This window comes from Neovison vison, chromosome 1 (genome assembly GCF_020171115.1).
Source record: "Neovison vison isolate M4711 chromosome 1, ASM_NN_V1, whole genome shotgun sequence".
NCBI classification, from domain to species: domain Eukaryota; kingdom Metazoa; phylum Chordata; class Mammalia; order Carnivora; family Mustelidae; genus Neogale; species Neogale vison.
Window position 1 is genome coordinate 64,849,350 of NC_058091.1, and position 19,034 is coordinate 64,868,383.

General features: G+C 36.1%; 1 protein-coding gene across 1 annotated transcript in view; it reads right to left on the bottom strand.

Moving 5' to 3' along the window:
- The window catches only part of PEX7 (peroxisomal biogenesis factor 7), a 90,527-nt gene that overhangs the window by 10,128 nt on the left and 61,365 nt on the right, over positions 1-19,034 (bottom strand). The window contains exon 9 of the mRNA XM_044248009.1: positions 14,594-14,693. Within this exon, the coding sequence (XP_044103944.1) occupies positions 14,594-14,693 (100 nt within the window). The remainder of the gene's footprint in view (positions 1-14,593; positions 14,694-19,034) is intronic.

The following is a 19,034-nucleotide window of genomic DNA, read 5'->3' on the forward strand; positions in this document are numbered from 1 at the left end:
GCAGCGCTGAGAATGAGTGGAATGATGAAGAGGGTTTAGAGAACAGTTAGGAGACTACTGCAGCAACCATGGAAGAGATGCTAATAAATGTTTATCTAAGACAGGGGAACTAGAAGGCAATGGTCCAGACTTCAGAGATACTGGTGAGGAGACATTTATAAACTTGATGCCCATTTGAATTTAGGAGACAAGCAAGCTAGGATGACTCCTCAGGTCTGGTCCATCATACAATCAATTGAGCAGTTAGGAATACTGGAGGAAAAATAAGACATCTATTTCAACCACACAGTAAATGCAACTGGATAAATGGGACAAGGATTACTGGCATATAATTAAGTGAACTGGATATTAAAGGATGTCTACTTCTGTATGGATGGTAAGGAAGAAACTTGGAGATGAAGACATTGTTAAAGTGGTAAAGAAGATGAGGTTAGTATAGTTAGCATTAAAGCAACAGGATGAGAAGATTTTTCCAGAACAAATCTGAATTCTATAGTTAAAGAAGAAGGAAGTCTGGGAAAAGGTTAATTTGGTTTTCAGGAGTTTTCTGGTGACTTTCTGGTCTTGACTTCAACTGAATGATGAAAGGGAGACATATACAAGGGTGTAAAAAGAGAATGTTGATTCTGAGAGTAAAAACAAGAGGTAAACCTACTAATTCTTGGTGTCTAATAGTGGAAGAAAAGCCAAGTTTGCTGGTAGGAAGATAGGACAATGAGGTCAAGTGAGTTTTGAAAATAGAGAACAGAACTTGCTGAACATCTAAAGCACAGTGTACATCTGAGGAAGCAAAGACCTAGATGAGGAAGCCATTGAGAAAATCTGGAACCCACTGGAAAGGGGAGAAACACAGATAGAACATAAATATTGTAAGGTGACAGAGATGGAAGAAAATATCCATTCTTGTCTATTTTCACAATGAAGTAGCGAGTGAGGTTACATGTCCAGAGTGTTAATGATATTGTGGGAGGCTGAGAAAAGTTGGTATGAAGAATGGGCTAGAAAATCAAAATGAATTCAAACATAAGTTGAGTAGGACCAAGAGCCCAGATGAAAAATTTTTTTTTGTGAAAAATTAATTTGTAGTGTGCCAGATCAGCACTTTTGCTTGGTTTCTAAGAAGTAATGACAATAAGAAAGTGGGTGATTCAGGATTGGAAGCTGAGGCAGCAGAGACTAAGAAGTCAGTAATTCTGGAAGCTCTCACTGCAACAGTTGTCCATGAAGCACAGCAGGCAATAGGTTAACACATCTGCCTTAGGGACGCACCAAGGTCCTACCAATCTGGGCCTAGCTGGGGAAAAACAGGCCCTTGTTATATAATTTTCAGCTAAAAATCACATAATTCTAAAAGCATTGACAAGGAAACAAAAGAGACCAATGTCTGAGGACACTGGATGCTTCTGGCACATGTTCTTTTCAGCTCTAAAGCTAGTCCGTGACAGATGCAGAAAATACCACCTCATGTAAAAGGTGAAAAGGATTTAGTTATCTTAACTAATAATAATGCTGGTCTTCTTTTAAAATTGAATTTTCCAACTTCATACTGCAAAATATTTTTCTCCACTGTCAACCCATAAAGCTGGTATCTAAGACTGTGGGAACAGAGATTTGAATCAAAACATGAGCTGAATTTTTTTTTAATTTTTTTTTCAATTTATTTATTTTCAGAAAAACAGTATTCATTATTTTTTCACCACACCCAGTGCTCCATGCAAGCCGTGCCCTCTATAATACCCACCACCTGGTACCCCAACCTCCCACCCCCCCGCCACTTCAAACCCCTCAGATTGTTTTTCAGAGTCCATAGTCTCTCATGGTTCACCTCCCCTTCCAATTTACCCAAATTCCCTACTCCTCTCTAACGCCCCTTGTCCTCCATGCTATTTGTTATAAAACATGAGCTGAATTTTTAAATGATGCCTAATTTTTAAAAATTTCCTTTTAGGGGCACCTGGGTGGCTCAGTGGGTTAAGCCTCTGCCTTTGGCTCAGGTCATGATCCCAGGGTCCTGGGATTGAGCCCCGAACAAGGCTCCTTGCTCAGCAGGGAGCCTGCTTCTCCCCCCAACCCAACCTGCCTCTCTGCCTACTTGTGATCTCTCTCTGTCAAATAAATAAATAGTCTTTAAAAAAATTTTTCTTTTTAAATTTATTTTTTTAATTGAGATTAACTAACATATAACATTACATTAGTTTTAGGTGTGTAGCATAATGTTTCAATCACATATATATTGTTAACATTTTTTTCTACTAAAATGTCAACAAAGTCAAAGATACTTTTACAAACACATCTGTGGAGGGGCGCCTGGGTGGCTCAGTGGGTTAAAAACACATCTGTGGAACTGGTTTTAATCAAAGCCAAATCTAAGCATCTTCCATTGAAACAAAATGAAAATACACAAAATTTTTTTTGCCCTATTAAAAAAAACCTTTTTTTTAAAAAAAGATTTTATTTATTTATTTGACAGAGAGAGATCACAAGTAGGCAGAGAGGCAGGCAGAGAGAGAGGAGGAAGCAGGCTCCCTGCCGAGCAGAGAGCCCGATGCGGGACTCGATCCCAGGACCCTGAGATCATGACTTGAGCCGAAGGCAGCAGCTTAACCCACTGAGCCACCCAGGTGCCCTAAAAAAAACTTTTATAGTGCATATGTGTTCCTATCATGGATAGTCTAGGATATTCACACATTAAAGATTATATTTACCAAGAATTTTAGGAGTCCCAGAAGATAGATTTACATATGTAATACAACCACAACTATGAAAAATATGCATATATATGGGAAACTACTGGAAGAATAGTTACTTTTAGGAAGGTTAGGGGGCAAGATGTGGAAAGAAGCATGAGAGAGCTTTCTGGGATTTGGTAGGGTTCTATACCTTAACCTGAATGGTGGTTACTCAGGTGTGGTCATTTCTTGATAACTTATTGAGCTGCTCACTTTAAAAATGTGTATTTTCCAACAAGGATGTTACACTTCAAATAAAAATTTCTAAAAAAAAAAAGACTGAAAAGAAACATATTAATGTGGTATAACAGAGATTCTTTCTGAAGTGGCAGGACCATGGGTAATCTTTTCTCTTTCTTCTGAATGTAATTTCCCAATTTCATCATGAGAAAAAAAGATCAACTTTATTAAACACACAGAGATTCTATTTCAGAATGAACTACTAGTCTACTTTAAAAGAGTTTAAAAGAGAAATAACTGTATCCCAAAAGACATGTGTAACAATATGTAAACCTACATCCAGATTATAAATACTAAATTAAATATCAGTGAGCATTCAAAGGAGTAGAGTTGATACCGCAGAACACAAAGTCAGGAATTCTAAAAATATATTTTACAGAAAATCCCAGTTATACAAATGGGTATATTATAGGTCCAGAATCATACGCCTAAAAACAGGAAAATGGTATCTGATTTAGAAATAATAAGAACAAGAGAGAAAAGAGAAAATGCCAGGGCTGTACAAATCATGATCAGAGGGAAGAAAAATCAAAGAAATATTTTCTGAACTGAAAGGTAACTTCAGCCTGGTTAACAAGAGAGGGGATAGAGCATTTCTCAGCAATTATCCTCAAAGAATGACCCTAGATACTTATTTGTCAAGTTTTAAACCTTTAAAGACAAGATCTTACGTCTGTCAAGAAGAAAGGAGGCATAAGAATGCTTTTGGATCTCATTTTTCAGATCTCTAAGAAAGAAGAAGCTAAAAAGAAAAAAGGAATTATAAATATAAGAACTCAGATAAATCTCTTTTAAGATAGAGGATATATTAAGACACAAAGACCTAAAGTAACACCAGTAAAGTCCAACAGCTGTTAAGATCACAAGAGACAACAAGTTTTTGAAAACAGATGGAAAGGTACTTTTTCAAAGGAGAGAGGAAGATACTTTCTAAGAGAATAAAATATGGACAAAGGGTGAAATCAAAATGTAATCAGCAAACTTAACCACATATTGTGAAACTAAAGGATAAATATGTCAAAAATAACTTAAACTACTGACTATACCAACAAAAGGTTAATGTGATAGATTTTAAATGGTTACAAATTCTTTGCAGCTACTCCCATCAAAAAATGGAGTCTATTTTTCTTACTCTTTGAATCTGAGTTGGCCTCATGACTTACTTTGCAAGAGATGGACTGCTGCGTGAATTTCTAAGTCTAGTACTAGAGATCCAGGGCAGCTTTTACTCTTGCCCTATTGGAAACCTATAACAGCTAAGTAAAGGAGCCTGGGCCCACCTGGAGACACATGACTCAAGACGACAACCAGCAATGCACCCTGGACACCCTGAGTGAGGCCTTCTTAGACCACTCAGCTCTAGTTAAGTCACTAGATGACCGGAGTCACATGAAGGACCCCAAGGAGACCAACAGAATTGCTTGGCTGAGCCCAGCACAAATTGCTAACTCACAGAATGGAAGGCAAAGAAAACTGATGTTTAAGCCATTAAGTTGTAGAAGAGTTTGTTCAGAATAGATAACAGAGATTAAGTAAGTGAGAGAAAAATAGGGACATGCATCAAAAACTTGATCTCTTGTATCTCCCTTCAAAGGAGTTTAATGCTACTTGGCAAAAACATAAATACTACAAACAATACAAATGTTTGTGTTAAAATGTGTTCATCATTGTAGATATGCAAAGATAGTGGTTGAGGTCATCATCCTTGTTTAATAAAAAAAAGGGGGTGTCTGGGGGTTCAGTTGGTTAAGTGTCTGCCTTGGGCTCAGGTCATCATCCCAGGTTCCTGGGATCAAGCCCCACAATGGGGTCCCTGCTTAGTGGGGGGGGGGTCTGCTTCTCCGTTGCCATCTTCCCCTCCTCCCTACTTGTGCTCTCTCACTCTTTCTCTTTCAAATAAATAAAAAACTTTAAAAAAAGGAAAAAAGAAGAAATTTTTAAAGATAAATTTATAGGGAGAAGAACAGACAAAATTGCAACTGAAAATATTATGTGGAAAATAACAAGAACCTAGATTTTAGGAGTTAGAAAAGCCTCTTCTTTGAGGGTGCCTGAGTGGCTCAGTTGGTTGAGTAGCTGCCTTCAGTTCAGGTCATAATCCCAGGGTCTTGCGACCAAGTCCTGCATCTGGCTCCTTATTCAGCAGGGAGCCTGCTTCTCTCTCTGCCTGCTCTGCCTGCCACCCCCACAGCTTCTGATCACTTGCAGGCACACTCTTTCTCTCTGACAAATGAAATCTTTAAGAGAAAAAGAAAAAAAGAAAGAAAAGCCTTTTCTTTGAATCCCAAATCCAACAGGTTATAAAATCTGGACATTTTAGTCCAGATTTTTTAAAGTGAGTTTTTTTAAAGTCTCTCACATATCTACCACATTTACTCTGTCTTCTAATTTGGAGGTTCAGACCATTTACATTTTTCCTTTCTTTTCCCTTTCATTTCTTTTCTTTTTCTTTTCTTTCTCTTCTCTCTCCTTTTCTTTCCTTCATCAAGCTCTACACCCAACATGGGGCTTGAATTCATGACCTTAATACCCAGTCACATGCTCTACCAACTGAGCTAGCCAGGCACTCCTAGACCATTTATATTTAATATAATTGTTCAAATAGTTTTATTTAAAGGCTTCCCACATATAAGATCGTGTCCTGGCAAAGAGAGATTAACTTTACTTCTTCTTTTCCAATTTAGGTGCTTTCATTTCTTTTGAATGACTGCTCTAAAACTTCCAATATTATGTTTAATAGAAATGGTGGAAGCTAGCACCTTGTCTTATTCATGGTCTTAGAGGAAAAGCTTTCAGTTTTTCACCACTGATGATGATGTTGGCTATAGGTTTTTCTAGATGGGTTTTATTATGTTGAGGTAGTTATTTTTTATAATTATCTTCATGATTGACTTAATAGTTATAGCTCTCTTTCTAAAACTTCTTAAATGTTAACATAGGGTTTACAAAAAACATCTTGAATTTATCACAAACTACCTTCAAATACTGTATCACTTCACATGTGGTAATAACTTCATAATAGTGTACTTCCAATATTCCCCTCATTTTATTATTGCTCTCAAAATGTATTGTCATAGATTTTGCTTTTGTATATACTATGATATACTATGTATATAGTTTTTATATATATGCTTTTGTATATACTATGATATACATTTTATTATTGTCATACATTTTGCTTTTGTATATACTATGATATACTACGTATATAGTTTATATATATATGCTTTTGTATATACTATGATATACATTTTATTATTGTCATACATTTTGCTTTTGTATATACTATGATATACTATGATATAACTCCACAATATACTATAAGCAATAGTATACATTGAATACAATATACATACATACATGTATATGTACATGTATGTATGTATACATATATATGTATACATATATACAATATACATACATGCATACAATACTATTGCATACAATACTATTTTTGCTTTAGGCAAAAATTTTCAGAATGAAAAAATTAAGTTAAAATGTGTCTTGTATATTTACTTCATTTTTGCTATTTCCAATTATTTTATTATTTTTTTCTTTCCTTCCTCCCTTCCCTTCCTTTTTCTTCCTTCTCTCCTTCCTTTCATCTTACCTTCTTCCCTTCCTCCCTCTGTCTGCCTCTTTCTTTTCATTTTGGTCTGCGTGTATTTCTTCTGACATTTCTTGTAGCACAGATATGCTCTCAGCTTTTACTTGTCTGAAGTTTACTTATTTCTTTTTTATTTTATTTTTTATTTATTTACCTGATAGACAGAGAGAGATCACAAGTAGACAGAGAGGCAGGCAGAGAGAGAGGGGGAAGCAGGCTCCCTGCTGAGCAGAGAGCCCGACGTGGGGCTCAATCCCAGGACCCTGAGATCATGACCTGAGCCAAAGGCAGAGGCTTAAACCACTGAGTCACCCAGGCGCCCCTACTTATTTCTTTTTTAAATGATTTTATTTATGTATTTGTGAGAAAGAGAGCAAAGCATGTGAGAGAGAGCATAAGCAATGGGAAGTGCAGAGGAAGAGAGAGAAGCAGACTCCCCACTGAGCAGGGAGCCTAGCCTGACAGGGGGCTGGATCCCAGGACCCTGGGATCATGACCTGAGACAAGAGCAGACGCTTAAGCAACTGAGCCATGAAGAAGCCCCCTTTATTTCCTCTTTATATTCAAAAGGTTCCACTTTATATTCTTCATTTAGTACTTTAAAAAGACATTCCTCTGTCTTGTGGCTTGCATAGTTTCTGATAAGAAATCTTCTATAATTTTTATCTAGATGCTTCTGGGTGGTGTTTCTTTTTTCTATCTGCCTTCAACATTTTCTTTTTAATCTTTGGTTTCCAGCAGTCTGAATATGGGTCTTGATGTGTCAGTTTTTTGTTTAAATCCTGTTTATTAGGGTTCTCTAGGATTCTCAAACCTGTGATTTGACATTCATTATTTTTGGAAAATTCTCTTTTAAATATTTCATCTTCCCTATTTGCACTCTCTTCTTCAGGACTCCAATTACATATATGTTAAGAACACCTGATATTATTCCACAGATGCTACATGCTCTGTTCTCCTGTATTTCCCTCATTCTTGTTTTCTCCTATTTGTTCAGCTTGAATAGTTTCTAGTGACCTATCTCTAACTTCACTGATGAGTCCTCTGATGGGCATATTGAAGGACTGCATCTCTGACACTGTACTTTTAAAAAATTACTATTTTCATTTGTCTCTTTCTTATATTTCTATCTCCCAGATGAAATCCCTCATGTAATCACACATGTCCACCTTTTCTACTTGATCCCATGTGTATGGCAGCTGTGTCTTCTGCCTGTGCTCTGCCAGACGCTGAAAAAAATTAAAAAAAAAAAAAACAAAAACCAGACCTGGCATCCCATCTCTCCTTGGAAAGGGGCCTCTGTGCCCCTTGGATCGGGGGCACCATGTTTGCCCTACTATCTCAGCTTTCTAATAGGTGTGCAGAAAGTCTGATTTTGTAGTTTATCTGACTTTCTCTTATTTTTACAGTGGGAATAATGCTTTTTCACCTTCTCACATTTTAGGGAAATTAGAATGTCCATTCCTTTATGTAAAAAACATCTTCACTGAGATGTAATTTAAATACCATAAAATTCACCCATTTTAAGTGTAAAATTCAGTGATTTTTAAGGATCTTTACAGGGCTGTTCAGCTACCCCCATCATCCAGTTTTAGAACATTTCTATCACTCCCAAAAGATCCATCTGCAAATAATCCCCATCCTCATCCCCTACTCCAGATAACCACTTATCTCCTTTCTATCTCTATAGACTTGCCTTTTTCTGGACACTTTATATAAATGAAATTATACATTACACAGTCTTTGCATCTAGTGTTTTTCATTAGCATAATGCACTGGACATTCATTCATGTTGTAGCATGTATCAAACTGTTCCTTTTTATTCTTTTTTTTTGTTTTTTGTTGTTTTTTTTTTTATTTCTTTGACAGAGAGAGATCACAAGTAGGCAGAGAGGCAGGAAGAGAGAGAGAGGAGGAAGCAGGCTCCCTGCTGAGCAGAGAGCCCGATGTGGGACTTGATCCCAGGACCCTGAGATCATGACCTGAGCCGAAGGCAGCGGCTTAACCCACTGAGCCACCCAGGCGCCCCTGTTCCTTTTTATTCTGAACAGTATTCCATTGTATTGCTACACCACATTTTGTTATCTATTCAGCAGCTGATTGACATTTGGATTGCTCTCACTTTCTGGCTATGAACATTCATGTGCAAGTCTTTGTGTCGATCTATATTTTCACTTCTTTTGGTTAGATATCTACAACTGTAATTGCTCAGATGTAGAGTAAATTTACTTTAACTTTTTAAGAAACTGTCAAACTGTTCCAAAGTGATTGCAATATTTTACATTTCCATCAGCAATACATGGGAATGTCTCCTTTCTTGAACCACTTTCTTCTTTGAACTTCAAAGATACTATATATACTTCAGTAGTTCTTCTTTTACCTCCCTGACCATTCCTTCTCAACCCACTTTGCTGGATTCTCTTCTTTCAGACTTCTAGAGTTTCTTCTGTGCCTCTTCCTCACAAAAATCCTCTCCAGATAATTTTAATCTGCCCCCCAAATTTTAAGATCTTTTTTATGCCAAAACTCCCAAATTTGTATCTGTTACCCTAAACTCTTGCCTGAGGTGGATAGGCATAAATATGTTTACCTAGCATCTCCATTTGAATGTCTAACAGGAGACCTCTCCAACATAACTCTTGATTGTTCCCTATCCCAAATTATTTCCTCTTCCCTATCTCAGTAAATTAAACCATTGCTCATCTGGTTTCGTAGGTCCAAATCTTAGGAGTAATCATTGATTTTTCTTTTTCTGTCATAGCCCATTTCTAACCCATCAGCAAATCCTACTCACTATCACCAAAGCAAAACATGTGAAATTTCTAGGAATTTTATATGGTTCAATCTAATATATTATGAATCTTTCCATCTCAACATTTGTTAGATTTTAAGTCACCATTATCTTTTTAAAAAATATTTTATTTATTTATTTGAGAGAGAGAGAGAGCACAAGCAGAGGGACTGGCAGAGAGAGAGGGAGAAGCAGGCTCCTGGCTGAGCAGGGAGCCCAATGCGGAGCTCAAACCCAGGACCCTGGGATCATGATGTGAGCCAGAGACAGATGCTTAACCAACTAGCCACCCAGGTGTCCTTTAAGTCACCATTATCTTTTGCCTGGATTACTTCAAGAGACTCTAAGTTGCCTTCCCAACTTTCAATCTTATCTGTCCTCTATTCTGCCTCAACAGACAGAATGATTTTTTTTTTTTTTTTTAAAGTAGGCTCCATCTCCATCATGGAGCCCAATGCAGGGCTTCAACTCACAACACTGAGATCAAGACCTGTGCTAAGATCAAAAGTTGGATGCTTAAATGAGCCACCCAGGTGCCCCCAGAATGATCTTTTAAAAGCACAGATCACTGGACAGCCACATATAAAAGAATGAAACTGGATCACTATCTTATCCCATAAATAAAAATTAACTCAGCATGGATTAAAGACCTGAATATAAGACTTGAAACGATAACACTCTAAGAAGAAAACACAGGTGGTAAGCTCCTTGACATGAATCTTGGCAGCAAGTTTTTGGATCTGACTCCAAACCTAAAGACAAGGGCAACTGCATCAAACTAAAAAGCTTCCGTACAGTAAAGTAATAATCAACAAAATGAAAAGACTGAATGGGAGAAAATTTGTGCCAATCATATATGATAAGGGGCTAACATACATAATGAATTTATACAAATCATTAGCAAAAACACACACAATCCAATTAAAAAATAGGAAGAAGCTTTGAACAGACATTCTTCTGAAGAAGAAATACAGATGGCCAACATGAAAAATGCTCAACATTGCTAATCATCAGGGAAATGCAAATCAAAACCACAATTAGATATCACCCCACACCTGTTAGAATGGCAATCATCAAAAAGACAAGAAATAATAAGTGTTGGCAATTATACAGAGAAAGGGAACTCTTGTAAACTACTGGTGGGAATGTACATTGGTGTAGCTGCTATAGAAAACAGTATGGAGGCTCCTTAAAAAATTAAAAATAGAACTACCATATAATCCAGCAATTTTACTCCTTGGTATGTATCCAAAGAAAATGAAAAAACTAATTTCAAAAGATATATCTACCCCTATGTTCACTGCACCATTATTTACAATAGCCACAACTAAGTGTCCATCAGTGAATGAATGGATAAAGAAAATATGGTAGGTGTATGTATATATACACATATAAATACATATATGAAATTAAGCTATAAAAAAGATGAAAGCTTGCCGTTTGTGATAATATGGATGGACCTTCAAGTCATTATGTTAAGAGAAATCAGAGAAAGAAATATCATACGATTTCACTTACATATGGAATCTTAAAAGATCCCCAAACCAAAAAACAAAGCAACAAAGCTCATATAGAGAACAGATTGGTGGTAATCCAGAGGCAAGGGGTAAGGAGTGGGAGAAACAGATGAAAGGGTCAAAAGGCACTAACTTCCAGTTATAAAATAAATAAGTCCTAGGAATTAAGATGGTACAGCATGGTGACTATAGTTAATAACGCTGTATTATATATTTGAAAGTTTCTATGAGAGATCTTAAAAGTCCTCATCACAAGAAAAACATTTTTTTATAATTTTCTGTGATGAGAGATGTTAACTAGGTTTATTGTGGTGATTATTTTACAATATATACAAATGTCAAATCATTATGTAATATACCTGAAATGTCAATTATACCTCAATAAAGAAAATCCACAAATCAATTTCAATCATTCTTCTGCTTTTCAATCTCCACTGACAATTATAAAGAAAATCAAACACAGTATGGTCTACATGTCCCTCCACAATTTGGCCCCTGTCCAGTTCCTATCACTTCCCACTCATTCAGTAGGCTCCAGCCACACTGACCTTCTTTCTATCCCTTAATCATAACAAACCCTTTACCATCTCAAGGACATGACTGTTGTTTCCTCTGTGAAAAACACTCTTTCCTTAGATTTTTGGATGACTGGCTTCATTATTCAACTATCAGCTCCCATTTCCCTTTTCTTAGAGTCTTCCCCAGACCATTTAAGCAAAAGTACCCCATCATTCTCAATCAAATTGCCCCAATTCTGAATAGCATTTATTACTATATGAAATCAAATTTTCATTTATTATTTGATTTCTCCCATATATGTAAGCTCCATGACAGCAGGAACCAAGTCAGCTTTGCTCGCTGGTTTATTCTTAGTGCCTAGAATAATGCCTAGCCTTCAGCACGCAGCTGACAAATATGAATGAACACATATTTCCTACAGCATCCTTTGCTCCCTTCTGTTTTAGCATTAATCACACTACACTAGAATTACCTGTCCTATACAGCTGTGGTAGATACTCAATAAATGTGACCAAATAAAGAGAGATCAATGAATGTCAAAGAGCATTAAGAGAAACAGGAAAATAGATAACTCTATAATAATACTTTCCAAGGATTAAAAATACAGTAATTAAAAAAAAGATGCATTAACTAAAAAACACTCTTTAATATTTCATTTGTATGACCTACAATACATAGCAAAAGTTACATAAAACAAAGTGGACTAACTCTGAAGAATGGGGAGAAACATAAAATTTAGTTGATAATCTCAATGCTCAATTTTTAAAAATATGACAAGTAAATATATTTTCTTAAATTCTAATGTTGAATAATAAACCATAAATAAAGAAGAAACCATTTCTTTCATTCTCAAGTACTAGCCATGCTCCCTCCCACCCCAGGGTCTGTGATATACTATTCCTTTTGCCTATTTATGATATTCTTCTGTCTGTTCGTGACACTTACTAGTCAGGTCTCAGATAAGCCTCACTGCCTTACAGATGTTGTATACAGGTCAAATATCTATCCTAATTATGAACCTTTGAGGAGCAATGTACTTCTCCTTCATTGTTTATTCCCTTGTCTATTCGCATTATTTGTGAGATTACTTGATAACGATGGTAGACTAAATGTTTCATGAAGACAGGGCCCACATTTACTTTCACTCCTCACCCCAGTACCTAATACAAGTCCAACATACAAAAATATCTGTGAAAAGAGTAAATGAATGAGAGGGAGTGGTCTTATTTTTACGGTGTTTCCTAATCCCAAGAGTCTGTCCCACTATGAGTTAACTCGGTGGTGATTACTAATACAGTTGAACTGTGTATTATGTCACTGAATCTGATGCTTCTCTAGAGCTCAAAGACCCCTGTTTCTCCATCCCTATTTGCTCTCAGTAGCAACTGTTTCCTTAGCACAAATGGAATTTGGTTATTAAACTGGAAGAGATGGGTGGCAGTCACCAGGTTATAAATATATGACCAATACAAAATGATTAATAAATATGATTAATAAATCCTCTGAAAACAAAGTTCCTTTTAATAAGGTGATCTATGTGTAGATGATTTAGAAAACACTTGGCACTCTGGATGAGGAACAGCTATGACCATGTACATTGAGAAGGCCACAGTCTGGGATGCATAAAGTACAAGTTAACAGAACTATATGAGAAGGAAAATATTTACTTAGGGTCCTTTGTTTGGTAGTGCAACATTTCAGTAGGTACACTGCAACTTTTTTTTAACTAGGACAGCAAACAAGTACAATCATTTTATTAAAAGTCATCTACAATAAATGTATTTCTCAGAAAAGGAACTAGTTCATTGAAGCACATTGTACTTATGTTAAAAATAATGCTATTTCACCCATCACTATTTCAGTTTTTTCTCGGATGCCATCAAATCATTTAAAAACACTTATTCTAATGTTAATGAAAATATTCTAATGTCTAAGAAGATTATTTTATGTATTTATTTTTTGAGAATATTTTATAATGAGAATTGTCTTAAGTTCCTAAAATTAAAAAAAAAAAAAAAGAACTATCCATTTAGATTTAAGATTATAGACAGTAATGAGAAATGGGATTTGCTTTTGGTCCAAGTTCTAAAATTCATCATAAAAACACAATTTCTCAGTCATACTCTAGAATTTCCACATATTATTTTGTTTCATGATTATGCTGGTATTTTCCCACAGTCTGTGTTATAAAGTGTCTAATCACTCAACATACTGTGGTGTTTCTGATCTGAGTTTATAATTTCCAAAACTGAAACAGCATTAAAAAAAAAAAAACCCTGAAGAATAAAGTCCAAAATACTGACTGTCAAGTCCTCAAGAGAACAAAAAGAAGAAAATATGAAGTTTATTAATTTTTTAAAGATTTATTTATTTTTAGAGAAAGAACAATTACAAGCATGAATGGGGAGAGGAGCAAGAGGTAGAGATGCAGACTCCCAAAGAGCGCAGAGCATCACACTTGGGCTTGATCCCATGACCCTAAGATCATGACCTGAGGTAAAATCAAGTCCATGCTTAACTGACTGAGCCATCCAGGTGCCCCTTAAATGTAATTAAAACAGTAGCCATTCTACTCTACCTAGTTCCCCACTGGAAGCCTCTCTCTCTCTTTTTCTTTTTCTTTTTTTAAGATTTTTAAAGATTTTTAAGATTGCACAAGGACATTTATTTGACAGGCAGAGATCACAAGAAGGCAGAGAGGCAGGCAGAGAGAGAGGAGGAGGCAGGCTCCCTGCTGATCAGAGAGCCCGATGCGGGGCTCCATCCCAGGACCCTGGGATCATGACTTGAGCCAAAGGCAGAGGCTTTAACCCACTGAGCCAGCCACCCAGGTGCCCTTGGAAGCCTCTCTATTGACATGGGGTGTGGAGAGGATGGTATAGTCCTGAGAGGAAAATGACCTACCCATCATCTCAACAGCTCAGTGAGACAGCTGTATCTAGAACCACACTCCTGACTCTCACCAACCTCTGAGGACAAGCCATCCCCATTCCATTCTTCTCCTGTTACCCTTTCTACCGGGAGAGGTCTGCTCAAATGCCCAAGTTTATGCAACAAAAGAGATCAAGTTAATTAATTAAATGTACTTTGTTCTGCCCTAAAGGCAAAAGTGTGCTACTGACGGCAGCACACTCCCGACACAGAGCTAGTTGCAAAACTATGTGGTAAGAAAAACATCAGCACCCATTACCTGAGTAGGACTCTGAAGACTTAAATCTAAACCACAAGTAAACTCTGTATGATGTTCCACTGTTTCAAGAAGAGGGTCAGGCTTTGAAAAGTTCCAGAATCTGTAAATATAAACAGAAAGAAATCATTTAAGTGCTAAACTACCCAAAAACATACCTTTTGTTTGTTTTTTTTGTTTGTTTGTTTTTTTGTTTTTTTTCCAATTTATTTATTTTCAGAAAAACAGTATTCATTATTTTTTCACCACACCCAGTGCTCCATGCAAGCCGTGCCCTCTATAATACCCACCACCTGGTACCCCACCCTCCCACCCCCCCCCACCACTTCAAACCCCTCAGACTGTTTTTCAGAGTCCATAGTCTCTCATGGTTCACCTCCCCTTCCAATTTACCCAAATTCCCTACTCCTCTCTAACGCCCCTTGTCCTCCATGCTATTGGTTATGCTCCACAAATAAGTGAAACCATATGATAATTGACTCTCTCTGCTTGACTTATTTCACTCAGCATAATCTCTTCCAGTCCCGTCCATGTTGCTACAAAAGTTGGGTATTCAGAACCAAGATGCCCTTCAATGGATGAATGGATAAGGAAGATGTGGTCCATATACACTATGGAGTATTATGCCTCCATCAGAAAGGATGAATACCCAAAAACATATCTAAGAAAAAACAGTTATTTACCATAGCAGGGTCTTTATCAAGGCAGCTTCAACCAATTCATAAACACAGAACCCCACTATTGCTCTACAGAAAAATATCTAATAAAGAAAAAAATGTACTCCATTCTCTCATATATAAAAAAAGAAATTCTTACTCAATTAAAAGATTATTCCCATTAGGATACCTTGTAGGATAGAAGCTTAACAAGTTTTAGTTAAAAAAATTTTTTATATTGCACAAGGACATTTAAGATGAGAGATACCATGCTTTTGTAGCAATTTCTTAAAGTATTCATGACTGTAAAATAAGGATATTGGATTATAAGAACTCTAACATTTTGTGATTTTTAAATACTTCATTTCTCAAGAACTGATATGAAAAGATCTTAGGTTTAATTTACATTTCAACAGGAATTCAGATTCTTTAAAAAGAATCTGTCCTCTTAAGAAAATCTTGGTAATTCTGAAAAATCTTTTCTTTCTTTCTTTTTTTTTTTTTTTTTTTGAGGCACAGCCTTTCTTATAGATTCCACATCAATGTAATTTCTGGAGTCAAGAAACTGAAATGTGTTTTCCTGGGCCAATATTAAGTATTCTATTTATCCTCTATAGACTGGGAGTGGTACTATTTACCATAATATGTCTCTGATTTCTACTACACAGATAGGAACTTGGCCCTATTTTCAATATACAAAATAGTACTTTATTTGCTCATCATCTGTCTTATTTGATTCTAAACACTCCATAAAAATGGCACATTCAGGATCATAGTGTCATACTCCAACTCAGCCTCCCTAATGATCTGCAACATGGAACACACTGAAGGTTTAGCAGATCTCTTTGAAAGAGAGTAAATACACAGAACCAACAGTCATAGTTTGTTTAACCTGGTAGTATTATTTCCCTAATAAATACAGGGTTGGTCTTATTAAGTTTGAAAAGGATTGTTGCTATGGATAAACCACTGTGTGGGTACCAGAGAGACAATGAATAAATAGCTCATTTATCGGAAACTGAAATCTATAAAATATTTAAGGAGAGTGATTTTACTTTTGAAAATTTACTGTTCAAACAAATGAGGGAACAGGCTACAGTCCTCAGAAATCATAATAGTGGCCTCCACTGTCTTTGCATATTTGTTCCTTTGGTTCTAGAGACAGATATTGTACTCAAATCTAATTTTCAAGATTTTGATAATGTTTATATAAGCAGAAGTAAGTAAGTCATCATATAATTTCATTTCTAGAACATGGCTACTCACTGATTTGCATTATTCGAAACAGTAATCAAATTATTTTGTACATACCCACCATGTTCCAAAAAATATTCAAAATGGTTTTAACAATGAGTATTTAATATGGTCAAAAGATGAATAAAGGAAAAGGATAGAAAAGTACATTTGAACCTGCAATGAGATTGATAAACAAAAATAAAGAACATCCTCAACATCTCTGAAGGAAACACAGAAACAGTGATACTCAATGGTATCACCCAAAGGACAGGGTACTAGAAGCATTCTACAGGAAGGTCAACTTAATCAAGGTATTCAACTTTCTGACTGCATTTGGGATTTAGATTCTATTTCAATAGAATGGATGAGCATTTGTCTTCAGACCAACCATAAAAATTGGCTGGTGAATTTCAGCAGAACTTTTTAAGGATAATAAAAGCAAAAGAATTCATTTGTATCCTCCTGACAAGTTCCTGGAATGCAGTGTTTATTATTATTTTGTTGTTTTGAGCTAATTAAGGAAAAGGTGGCACTGAGGACAAAACAGGTGGGCCTTATGAAAATGAGGATGCCCAATAAGAAAGCATGTGTGAAAACATCAAACTTTAGCTTTAAAATATGGTAAGGGAAGTCACACAAGCAGGAGGGCTGAAATTCTACTCAAGAAGTCAAGCTGGGGGCACCTGGTTGGCTCAGTCCGGACAGCAAGTGACTCTTGATCTCTGGGTCATGAGTTTGGAGCCCCGTGCTGGGTATAGAGATTACACCAATAAATAAAACTTTAAAAAAAAAAAAGTAAAGCTGAATTTGCTCTAATACGTAGCTTAACAGGCAGTCAAGGTGCCATACGCTCCACACCAGAGTCACACCCATTCTAACTTTAACCTGGGAAACTTTAACCTGCAATCTGCAAAACAGTCACCAAATAAGATGCATGCTTACAACTCTAAGGATGCTATTTGGAGAAGGGAGGGTTAGTCTAGAGAATATCATAAAAGTGCTACTGGTCTATTACATCAGTTCACAGCTCTGATGGAAATTATGTAATATACAAATTATGCCTATTATGCATATGATAGTACAAAAATTATGAGAGGTTCACTTCTAGCAGAATGGCTGATTAGGTGTCTAGAACAACATTCTTACTGAAAAAAAAAATCCTAGAACATAATATAAAAAGAATCACCACCACCAAAACTTCGTAAGAGCATCAGTGAGGTGCACTCAGGTCAAAAGTAAGACCAAAGCTCAGAGCAGGACATCGACCATGAGCCGGCTTTTGCCTTGAAAGGGTGTACTGAACAGGGAGAACTGGAACTTCAATTTTTTAAATCTCAGGGGGATCAGGAGCCAGAAAAATCAGCAAGATTAATGTTAATATTTATAACTTAAAAATAATTTTCAGTAGGCTAAAATATCTTAACAAAAATATTGAGTTAAAGACAGTAAAGGGCACAGGCTACGTAAGTTAACAAAACCAAAAGCTAAGCAACGCATCTATACACTATAATTCATTTTTTTATCGCTAATATCTTTTTTAATAACTAAAGAAATGTATGTATTTTTTTATTCATTCCCATTCTCCAATGGCAACCACTGCTAACAGTTTTATGTGGATACTTCCAGAACTGTTCCATGTTTCTCCATCCCAGTTCCACCAGGAAGGATTGAGCAGTAAAGAGGAGGTGGGCATTTCTCCACATTTCCTCACATTTGCCAAGTAAGGGGATATGCAAGGTCTCTCCTTGCCATCTTCTGCAATCAAAGATCCCGTAAATTCTATATATCTAAGGGCCCTCATGCGCTTATCACATAAGTAAAATAGGCTCCTTTCATTGGGAGAAGTCAGGCTCCATATATCATTAAGTGGTCAAATAAGGCATATTATTGTTAAGTGCAATGTTTGTTTTGGTCCAGCACATATACGACTTGGTGCCTTTTTGTCTCTTTGCTGATGAAATCATTGACTATTTAAGCTCTCTCATGGGAAATAAATATACTGGACAGGCTTCCACTGACTAAAAATATTACAAAACTGTAGGAACATTTTTCATTTAAATTGGAGATGGAGAGAGCAAAATTCATGACAGTACAAGGTCTTGTTTGAGTTCCTTTTTGTCTTCTGATTCCATACTTCTTTAACAAAGCAACTAAGTAGCACTATGTTAAATAAAACATCCAAACAATTTTGAAAATTAAGCTGAAATTATTTTTTACTTTACTAAAATGTAATTTGAAATCCCTAAACACTCTTGAAATTTAGCCAACATATAAGTTCAGTAGAAGATTTATGATTTTTTCAAAATTCTTCATTTTCCTTTCCTTTTTGGAAAGGAAACTTGGTCCATAATTCTCTGTGAGTCTTTCCTAACTGCAATAAAAAAAGATGCAGAAAAAATGTTGGCTCCTTTTCCATGCCTTACATGTACGTTAATTTTAGTCAAGCTGAATTTTAATTAATTTTAGTCACATTAATTTTAGTTGTGTTTTTAAAATTCTTAGCAAATCGCCCAATTATAATTCCATTTGTACTGCTTTTGTCTAGTGTTCTC